Source organism: Ahaetulla prasina, chromosome 1 (assembly GCF_028640845.1).
Source record: "Ahaetulla prasina isolate Xishuangbanna chromosome 1, ASM2864084v1, whole genome shotgun sequence".
Lineage (NCBI taxonomy): Eukaryota > Metazoa > Chordata > Lepidosauria > Squamata > Colubridae > Ahaetulla > Ahaetulla prasina.
The window spans coordinates 365,646,108-365,657,158 of record NC_080539.1 but is presented as its reverse complement, the minus strand read 5'-3'; the positions used below and the strand labels follow the sequence as shown (position 1 = coordinate 365,657,158).

The window sequence follows — 11,051 nt, the reverse complement described above, 5'->3', positions numbered from 1 at the left end:
TGAACAAATAACACAAGCTTCACAATGGGTTTTTCTTTATTTAATAACCAAGATAATTGATAAAAAATTTAAAATCAAATCGTACAGCGATTTAAAATATATTACTTTTGTAAAACCAATTCTGGTGGTTTTGGTCCTGGGGATAATTAACTAATTACTTAGCTCATGTTTAAAACCAGATTAATTGTGTTGTAAGACATAGCTTCCCCATAAATTGTACACAACTCCAGCAATTTTTGACAAAAGCATTTTGCATCCCACTTTAAGATCCCATAACTACGTGGCTCCTCTATACACTCATGAACTAGATGACCGTAACTGAACATCTGGTGGCTCAACTAAAGATACAGCAGGAAGAGGCTGATGAAACAGCAACTGAGCAAGGAGAACCTGGTGAATCATCTCATCGACAGCCGCATTCATCCACTACCATATCCTCATAATGTCTCAACACAACATTATCATTGTTGTCATAATACAGGACGGAGATTGGTGAAAGGCGGACAGGGACGCAGCAAGGTTGAGGGGTCCCAGCGGGGTCAAGAGAATGCACAATGGTTTGCAAGATGGCATGGTTGGTACTGTTGAGTTCCTCAGTCAGGGGAAAAGGGCATTCGCCGAGGCAGTAGTTGGCCAAGTAACCCTGTGGAGCAATGATCCAATTCTCCCAACCGACTTCGGTGAAGCTGATGTACAACCGGCGGGGTTTGCAAATGTTGCTGGCAGAGACTGGCATGTAGTAAGTGCTGCGCCTTTTCCTGGGGCTTTTGCACTGCCCAGGAGTGAGGGAAACCACTAACAGGGAGGTGCTGAGTATGGAATTGAGCTTGGAACATAAGCTTCTCTCGGGTGACGCCGGGAGGCTAATTTCAAGGAACAAGCCCAAGTTCTTGGATGGAGTCTGCCATTCCTTCGCCACCTCGGTCAGGTTGAAGGCAAAGGACTTGCGCAGGTGGATGAAGGATTGCTCCACCAGGAGTTGGCGGCTGTAAGTATGGGTGTGCATGCCATGCAAGGTCATCTGGGGAGCCCGATATAGGCTTAGCTCAAAGGGATGAACCGAGCTGGAACCCTGGTACTGGTTATGGCTGAACTGAATCTCCAGCTGGGCCAGGGTCAACTCTTCTCCTTCCTCAAGTGCAGAGAAATTAAAATATAGCCGTTTTTGTAGGCATATCCAACTCTCGGGTTCTTCTCGATGGATCAAATGTCCTAGAATGGGTATAGAAATCAAAAGCACTTTAGGGCCATCAGAATGTAACCAGACAGAAAGCATTTGGGATAAGGGAACAACCATCAGACAAACAATGCCACTCACTAAACATTTAGGACTAACAATTCAATTTATTTTTAGCACCTTAACGTTTTTAATCAGTCTTCTATGCCAGCCTACCAGAGGCATTCCTGAAAAACAGGGGAGGAAGAGATCCATTGTAAATATACAGAGAATCCTTGTTTAGTGACTGCCTCGTTTATTTTATTTATAAAATTTATAGGCCACCCAGCTTCCCTCAAGGTAACTTGATGGGTTAGTGACCATTTGCAGCTACAATGGTGATGAAAAAAGCAATGGGAAAGTCAGAAAGTGCCGTAACTTTGAATGGTCACTAAGTGAGCTGTTGTCCTAGTTCCACTGTTACGACACAATCTGTATGGCCACCACCAAAGTTGTTCAGCCAAGCAAACCTCCATGGGTTTGAATTTGGTTTGATTGGTTGGTTTGGTCTTTCCTGGATGCACATTCCAGGATGCTGGAAACTGATGAAATGAGGCAATAAGCCTAATTGGCCAGATGCAAGAAAAAAAAAATAAAGGAAACCCAGCCAACTTGAAAAAATACCAACTGAGCATTTGGCATCTAGCTGAGCATTTTTCTTTTAATCCATTAATTAACTGGATTAATTAGGGCTGCCCTAATACAGATTTCAGGAGCTGTGTTTAGCAGCAATTAGATATGTACCTTCTAAAGCTACAACTTTACCCTTCAAAAATAGATTTTATTCCTTCGTGATATTTTTATTTATTTATTAAATTTATATGCCACCCATCTTTCCTAGAGGTGACTCTAGGGACTTGCCACCAAATAAAAACATGATAAAACATTAAGTGTTGTACCTTATGATTCTTGATGAATGTATCTTTTCTTTTTATGTACACTGAGAGCGTATGCACCAAGGAAAAATTCCTTGTGTGTCCAATCACACTTGGCCAATAAAGAATTCTATTCTAAATTATACATATTAACGTTGAAATTGACTTTTAAAAAGATGGCAAGGAAGGGAGCAAGATGAATGCAGAGAGGGAGGTGATCCTGGAGCCTCAACTCTTGGGATTTCAAAATGATAACGATGGGGGGTGGGGAGTAGAGAAATATTGCATCTTCCAAGTATGCAATATTTCTCTACATTTAAAAAAATTATCTTATTGGTAGGAAACCTCATTTAGAAGCCTATTTTGAAAAGTGGATTAATTTAATGTAGTTTAATTTCCCATCCCCCTCCCCATTTTCTCCTTATTAAAACGGCTCAAATATTACCAGTTCCATTGTCACGCACAGAAATATAGTGTGGGTTTGCCTTTGTCCACTCGCCGCCCCCACCCCACGCCTTGTTTTCCTCCGTGTTAACTCGCTCCTAACCAATCGCCCCATTTTTGTTCGATGCCAACGGCCGCTTAGTGCAGCTTCCCACCCACGTTGCAAATCAAGTACGCGATTCAAACGGCGAACTTTTCCAAATCCAATCATTTCGCCACACCCGCTAACTTGATTTGCTCCAACAAGCCAGCTTCTGTGGAAGAGGATTAGCCGATGGCATATCCATGCCACCGATAAGGGCAACTGACCCTCAATATTTTGCTGGGCATTTGATTTGCCCATTTCATTGATTTCACGAGGCTTTGTTTTTTTTTGGGGTGTGTGTGTGTGTGTAACTGGAAGGCTGAGATAATGAAGCGCATTCCCCGTTAAAGAAAAGGAGGAATTAGCCGTCCGTAGTCCAGAAAAAGGGGAGAAAAACCGGGCGGCACGTCAATTTATTATTAAATTTATTTATTAAAATAAGGAGCGCTCTTTCTGCAAACGTGTCTAAAACAGGGGTCACCAACCTTTCGAACCTCGGGGACCACTAAATTCATAATTTTAAATCCCGTGGACCAGCAATATGGATTTTTAAAAAAAGATACTTTTTAGTGCAATATAAAAAATGAAAATAATTTTTCTATGGACCACCAGTTGGTGACCGCTGCTCTAAAATAAAACCTGAGAAAGGAAAAAAAATCAAGGAGGTTGCAAGATGAGATAAGGGGCGCGCATAAGAGCACAAAAATGCCTACCGTTCCTGTCCTATTGTTCCCTTTCATTATATCAAATTAATATAGGTGTTGCATACTTTTGCTTATATATATATATATGTTTATATGATGTGTTGTTGTTTTATATTGATGTTTGTGTATACTGTTGTGACAAAAAATAAAATGAGAGAAAACCAGCGCGGCAAGTCAATTGAATAAATCAGGAGCTCCCTTTCTCCAAACGCGCCTGGGGCTCCCTCTCCAAAACCTCCGGAAGGAAAGATCAAACGGTTGCAAGTCGCAATGTTCCTACTCATACGGGTTAACCCTGGGTCGAATTTCAGGGTGATCCGCGCACAGATTGGGGGTTCAATGAGTTCCCCCCAAAAAAACCCAGATTCACGCGCTCCGGGTTAGCCGCGATGCGCGTTTTGCGCGCGCGCGCGCCCTCAAACGCTTCAGCCAATTTGCGCTCCTCCTTGGATTAAAAAAAGAAGAAAAAAGGGCGGCTGCGAGGGAGGATTTAACGCGGCCTCGCACGTTTGTTTTTTTTTACAATCGTCTCCCATCCCGGTTTCCCCCCCCCCCCCAACTTAACCTACCTTGGTCGGGGAAGACCCGAATGACGTTTCCAGGGACTTGAAATTCCTCCACCCAACACGGGTTGCGGGATTCCTTGGCCTCCTCGTTTCTTTTCTGGAACATCTTCCACAGCCAGGGCGGCACCGGAGCGGGCGACCTGGGGCTGGGCCTGGCTTTCAGGCCCAGGGATCTCAGGAGCAACGTTTCCTGAGGGTGCAACGCTGCTCCAACCCCCGGGAAGATCCAGAGCAGCACCCCGAGCCCCACCAGGACTCCCAGGCTCAGAGTTCCCATGGAGGGGGGGGGGGGGGAAGCGAGGACCAGATGCGTCTTTCTCGGCTGGAGAGGAAAAGGCCCCGCTGCCTTCCTGGGGAGTTGGAAGGAAGCCGGCCTGAGAAAGAGAAGTTGGGGGTGGGGGGAGATCCAGCCTTTTAAGCATTGAAGGTGGACCCCCCTTCCCCCCTCCGTGGGCCAAAGGGTCTCTGGGGAGGGGCAGACTTGGCCCTGAGGCAATGATGGGCGGGCCTCCCTCCCCAGCAGGGATGGCTTTCAGGTGAGGGGGAGGAGGGGAAAGTGGGGCTGGCTTTCTCCGATGCCTTCAGGCTACAAGCCACCAACAGATAGCCTTTAGCTACCAAGGTTTTTTTTAAAAAAACCAGACCCCACTTTGCTCTATGAAGATGGGGTTTAGAATAACAGAGTTGGAAGGGACCTTGGAGGTCTTCTAGTCCAGCCCCCTGCTCAAACAGGAAAACCCTACCGTTTCAAACAGAGCTCTGTTTGAACTCTTCTTTAAAACCTCCAGTGTTGGAGCACCTACAAGTTCTAGTCCCCTAGTGCAGGGCTCTCCAACCTTGGTCCCTTTAAGACTTGTGGACTTCAACTCCCAGAGTTCCTCAGCCAGCTTTGCTGGTTCAGGGGCTCTGGGGGTTGGGGTCCACAAGTCTTAAACGGACCAAGATTGAAGACCCCTGCCCTAGTGCCTAGAAAGCCATTCCACTGATTGATTGTTCTAGTGGGAAATTTCTCCTTAGTTTTAGGTTGATTCTCTCTTTGATTAGGTTCTACCCATGGTGTCTTGTTCTGTCTTCAGAACAAGAAGCAATGGATCAGGGGTCTCCAACCTTGGCAAATTTAAGCCTAGAGGACTTCAACTTCCAGAATCCCACAGCCAGCAAAGCAAAGCTGGCTGTGGAATTCTGGAAGTTGAAGTCCTCCAGGCTTAAAGGTGCCACGGTTGGAGACCCCTGCAATGGATGAGAAATGGAGAAACATGTTTTAAGGACAAAGCAGCTCCCTGCAGCTTCCTGCCTCCCCCCACCTTTGTCAATGGGTCAGAGACAGAAACTCATTCTCCCCACCTTTGTCAATGGGACCATCATCTGCAACACAATAGGACCCATCTAGCAACAGAAACTGACCACATGGCATCTGGGAAGATTATATCAGCAGCAAGGCTAGCTAAGACCCTCACCCCCTGAGAGTCTGACAACCAATCAGGATACTCTTCCTGTGCCCCAGGAAGTTCAAAGCTCAGAAAAAGCATAAAGCCAGGGAGCGCACAGCATCTCAGCCCTTTTCTGTTCAGGAACTCAAGCCATGTGATCCTGACCACCATTAAACCATCTTTCCAAGCAGTCTCCATGTTTCCAGTGTCTTTATCCCCACTTGGAACTGAACCCAGATGGACATTTCTTCAAATAGATGGAACCTAATCAAGGAAAAAAACAACCTAGATTAATCCACCATTAACCCATCAATCATAGTACCTATTTAAAAAAATACTTCCCACAGAGCTTGGGCCTTGGCCAATGTGCTGACACCACATCAGAGTCAGGTGAACAAGAGTTGGAAGGGGCCTTGTAGGACCATGGTCCTTTCCTTGGCAAAGACAATGTTGGCTGGGACTCTGGGGGTCTTCCATCCAGTTAAGAAAGCTGGTTAGGAAAGCATGTGACCAGGATGCAAGGCTTGGTGTATTATGTCTATGGGGATTCTCAACCATCTAAGTCATGGGTGTCAAACTCGTGGCCTGCGGGCTGGATGCGTCATGCGCTGGCCACGACCACGCCCAGTTTAGCGAAGGGGGAAAAAGTCACACGTCACGTAACGACGCAAGTTTGACACCCCTGATCTAGGTCATGGTTCCTTTTTCCAAATGGAAACTGGACTGCTTTGGGTTTTTTTTCTTTGAAAATGTTTCACTTCTCATCCAAGAAGCTTCTTCAGTTCAGAAGAGAAACGAAACGTTTTCAAAGAAAAAAACGAAAGTCCAGATAATTGAGAATCGGCTCGTATGCTTTACTAACCAAGAAAGCCCAATACGCCTTTGGGACTTATAAGCGTATTAACTTTTTTAATAGCTTAGCCAGTTTGTGGCCAGTGCATCCTGTGAAGAGTTTGGTCTAGTGGTTAAGGCACCAGACTTGAAACTGGGAAGCTGTTAGCCCCATCTTGGACATAAAAACCAGCTGGGTGACTTTAAACCAGTCACTTTCTCAGCCTAAACAACTTCCCAGGGCTATGGAGAAAATAGGAGGAGGAAGGAGTACTGGATATGTTTGCCACCTTGGGTTACTTATAAAAATAAGGTGGGAGAAAAAAATAAATAAACTTGGGTCCAATGTCTTCTATGAAAATAAAGCCCTTTAAATCCTGGTGGAACTATTTGAAGACATTTGAAACACTTTAGAACTGCAGAGTGTGCGTGAGGCTGTTTTAATTTGCAGCTTTTGCTGGCTTCCCACTTTTATCTTTCATTCAGATAATCTTAAAAGAGATTAAATAGCAGTAGGTCACATGGAGGACCCTGGAGGGATAGGATCTTGTGGAAACTTCACACCCTAATAATGCTGATTGGATAAGCGTTTGCAAATCACAGTCCATTTAGATAGACAGAACATCATCCTGACAAAAGAATAATTGCATATGTAGAGTTGTGGCTTTTAAGGAAAGGAGACCAGGGTTAAGAAAAGATGAAGAAAGGATAATGATAAGAAAGCTGCAGGGATATTGCAGAGACTTATTCAAATCCAGCCGTTCTGGGTGGATTTTGTGAACTAAACTCTTATGAAAAATGTGTTACCATGAACATTGATTGACTTACTACCTTTTCTAGAAGTCTTCTTTTTTGCAACAACCTTAGTTTCTTGAAGAGAAGAGAAGAGAAGAGAAGAGAAGAGAAGAGAAGAGAAGAGAAGAGAAGAGAAGAGAAGAGAAGAGAAGAGAGAATTTTTTATTGGCCAAGTATAATTGGACACACAAGGAATTTGTCTTGGTGCATATGCTCTTATACATAAGAAAAGATACCTTCATCAAGAATCATAAGGTACAACACTTAATGATAGTCATAGGGTACAAATAAGCAATCAGGAAACAATATCAATATAAATTGTAAGGATACAAGCAACAAAGTTACAGTCATACAGACTTAAGTGGAAGGAGATGGGTGATGGGAATGATGAGATGATTAAATGTCCAGGCTGCGAGGAGTCTGTAAATATTTTCACAGCCCTCTTTTTGACTTATGCAGTATACAGGTCCTCAATGGAAGGCAGGTTGGTAGCCATTGTTTTTTCTGCAGTTCTAATGATCCTCTGAAGTCTGTGTCTTTCTTGTTGGGTTGCAGAACCAAACCAGACAGTTATAGAGGTGCAGATGACGGACTCCATAATTCCTCTGTAGAACTGGATCAGCAGCTCCTTTGGCAGTTTGAGCTTTCTGAGTTGGTGCAGAAAAGAACATTCTCTGTTGTGCTTTTTTGATGTTAGCTGTCCATTTTAGATCTTGCGATATGGTAGAACCTTAAAAACCTGAACTTGCCTGAAGGGGAAGTTCATCTATTTGCATTACAAAGCCCTCTCTGCCTTCCTTCATTTAGCTTTTGCTGAAGAAAGACCAGAGCCATTAACAAAAAAAAAAAAAGGGGGGGGGGTTAAAACCCACAGCACTCCTCATTTTTATATTTCTCTTTTTAAAATTGTATTGTAAGCTGCCCAGAGTTGCCCCAAACAGCGAAATGGCTGGTATATAAACTAGTTAAATAATGATTAGTCCTATGGTAGGAAGTGGTAACCTGAGACTGCATTATAACTCTCTTGCGGTTTTGCTTCCAGCTATATTTTTTTCTTCAAAGGCTGATCAGGATCATGAAAAAAAATGGATCACCCCCAAAACCAGAAAAAAAAAATCAAGTGTCGAGTCTCATCTGGCCATGCTCATCATTCATCCCCCCCCCTTATCTTTCTAAAAGATATTAAACCTCCCTCTGCCTGCAGATGCTTGCCAAAACTGGCCAGTGGCTTGCAGAAACTTGATTAGATGTCATGTAGTTCAAAATTTCAAGCACGGGAATATTGTATCTCATCCTTCATTTTTTTCTCACAATTATCCTAGGTGGGAGTAGGATTCACAATTATCCTAAGTGGGAGTGTGTTCTGACGTTCCTGCAGAGTCTCTAGGGTTGAGGACATATTGCAACCTGAATCTCCCATCTCCTACTCCAGCAGCTTTTCTGATCAACCTCACAGCCTGTGAAAGGAATCGCCCACCTTGATGTCTCCGGAAATGCCATTTTGAGGCCTCCCCCCCCCTTTTTTTTTTTTGGTGCAATGAATCTTCACATCCCCCTGATGCACCCTCGGTTCCCATGCAAAAAAATGCCCTAGTTATGCACTTCAAAGCCCTCTGTGGTCCTAATCTTACAGATTGCAAATTTGCTGCTACTCCACCCCTTTTCATCTAATCTACCTCATCTAACCTTTGCAAACATCAAAGTCGGGATTTTTTTCCCCCATCCTGTGGAAGTCTCACCAAAAAAACATCTTCCTGTCAACCTCTGGCCTTGGGGCCCTGGTGCGGTTCTGCTCTCCAAAGTGTAGTTGCAGCCAGCTGCACCAGTATTTTTGGTTGGTTGTGTAGGGATGCCAGCTCTGTGGGGTTACAGATATTCCTACTAAACCACAAAGCTATGCAATCTATTGGTGAAACTAAGAATGTTTTGAAAAATCTGTGTTCCGGCATGAAACTCTTTGGGCAACTTCATAGAGCTGATGTGAAGATAAAGCAGAGCAGGGGAAAAAAAATTCTCCACGATGCTAGAAATGAGGAGATCCAGGTTGAAGTCCCCAATCCAGCCACAGAAGTTGATTGGTTGACTTTGGGATAGTCCCTCCTTCTCAGTCAATCAGATGTAGTAGAAAAGATGGCAGTGGGATCATCTGTTGTGACCCAGGCCCAAGTAGGTAATAGGAAACTCAGTGAAAAAAACGAATAAACTTTATTCGAACAGCTGAGAATTACTTCATTCTCAGCGTAGTTCAACTAAATTAAATCAAATTCCTCCCAACACAAATTCTTCAGTCCTATCACAAACTTTGGTCCAATTAGGCAAACTGCCAAAGGCCTTTCTTGGCAAATGTTCAGAAAACACCGATATAAAATAAATGCAAGAAGACGAAGCTATCAACGTTGTTTTCCGGCAAAACCCAAATGCTGTTGCTGGTCTGTTTTAAGCCTTATGGAAGGGGCCAATCATCTCTTGCCTCTACTCCTGAGTTGTCCTCTCTGCTTGAGCTGCTCTTGCCTTCTGGCAGCTCTTCTCATGCGTGCATTAGGAACAGGCTCCTCCTATTCCTCTGCCTCACTACTGTCAGCCTCTGGGGGCTCTGGAGTCCGCACCTCACTCCCCATTGGCCCTGGCCCCACTTCAGCATCATCTGGGCCTTCCCCAGCCTCATCGCTGGTCGACTCCGTTGCCAGCTCCGCAGGCTGTTGATGGACCACATCATCATCTGGGTTCAAATCCTTCTCAAGTACAGAAGGTTAAGGACACACATTCAGCTCAGTCTACCTCACAAAACTGTTGTGGGGCTAAAATGGAGGATAAAAAAACCCCTAGGATATGAATTGTCTCTGTCTATAAAGTTTCTTAATCATCCAGGTCATGGTTGCACCAAATGTGCTTTTTCCAAAAGACAACTGGACATATTTGTGTTTTTTTTCTTTGAAAATGTTTCAATTCTTCAATTCAGAACTTTAGAATTGGATGAGAACAAAAAAAACACACAAAAAGTCTAGTTGCCTTTTGGAAAAAGCGTTTTTGGGATAGCGTGTGAATTGAATGAGTAATAGTATCACTTGCAAATATTGCCTACGACGAGATGCGCAGTTTTGACTGTACCGTGTTGCAGTTGTTATAACCTTTGGAAACATTCCAAAATTTTATTGAATTTTTCCCCAGCATAATGCTAGCATTTCTACGATTTTAACCTCTTAGCAGCACTGTAATGGCGAAGAAACTAGGAGAAAGACTGGCCACTGAAGTTCCATGGCTGCAAGTAAACAAATGTTCATCTTTAAGCACAACTCAATGCCTTAATGCTCACAGTAGCATTCTGGTGTGAAAAGGGAAATTCTAAATACAGATGGATTAAATCACAGCAGATGGCAGCAATTTCATCCGTTGCAAAAAAAAAAAAAAAAAAGTAACCACCAGGTTAAAACTTAGCTGTGAGGGGAAAACCCAGAAAAGCAGTGGTAAACCATTTCTGTTCTGCTGCCAAAAAACTAATGCCTATTTGGGCAAGCATGAACTGTACTTGATTCATTTTAATTGTATATTCAGTGGAAGCCAAGTTAATTGTTGGCCTTGCTGTGCCCATGACTTTTTATCTCAATCCACATTCTGGATTCAGTGTCCCCTTCCTACCTAGCTTCGCATTCAGATTAAATGTGGATCATAACCCCTGGTAGTCCTCAACCTATGACCGTATTGGAGCCCGCCCATTACGGTTGAAAGTCGTGATGGCTGTTATGTAATCACCTCACTTAGGACCCCTTCCATCTCTCCTCTCCCTGATGCAGTCATTAAATGAATGTGTGGGTCATTAAGTGGTGTATGGGGTACCTCGGGGAGCCTTCCTCCACCCCAAAGACCCCTCTGCTCTGCTTCCTTTGATCCTTTCCTTTGGGGTCACCTCAGGGCTTCGGCCTACTTCTCACTCCACTGGGCCCCACACCCAATTCAATGTGGCTGCCTCAAAAATGGCAGTTGCTTTCAAGATCACATCATGAAGCTCAGCAGTGGTGCGGCCTCTTCATTCTTAACCCCAGCTCTGGAGCTCTTTGAAAGTTAAGCAAGGAAAATAGTGTGGGGCCCAGTAGGTTGGAAAGCAGGC

General features: G+C 44.1%; 1 protein-coding gene across 1 annotated transcript; it reads right to left on the bottom strand.

Annotated features, from left to right (window-relative positions):
• Positions 1-8: 8 nt before the first annotated feature.
• On the bottom strand, positions 9-4,167 carry GDF1 (growth differentiation factor 1). Its single transcript, XM_058163163.1, has 2 exons — positions 3,894-4,167; positions 9-1,212 (listed from the first exon to the last, which is right to left on the bottom strand). Exons 1-2 carry the CDS (start codon positions 4,165-4,167, stop codon positions 404-406), a joined length of 1,083 nt encoding a protein of 360 aa, XP_058019146.1. The 3' UTR covers positions 9-403.
• Positions 4,168-11,051: the final 6,884 nt, after the last annotated feature.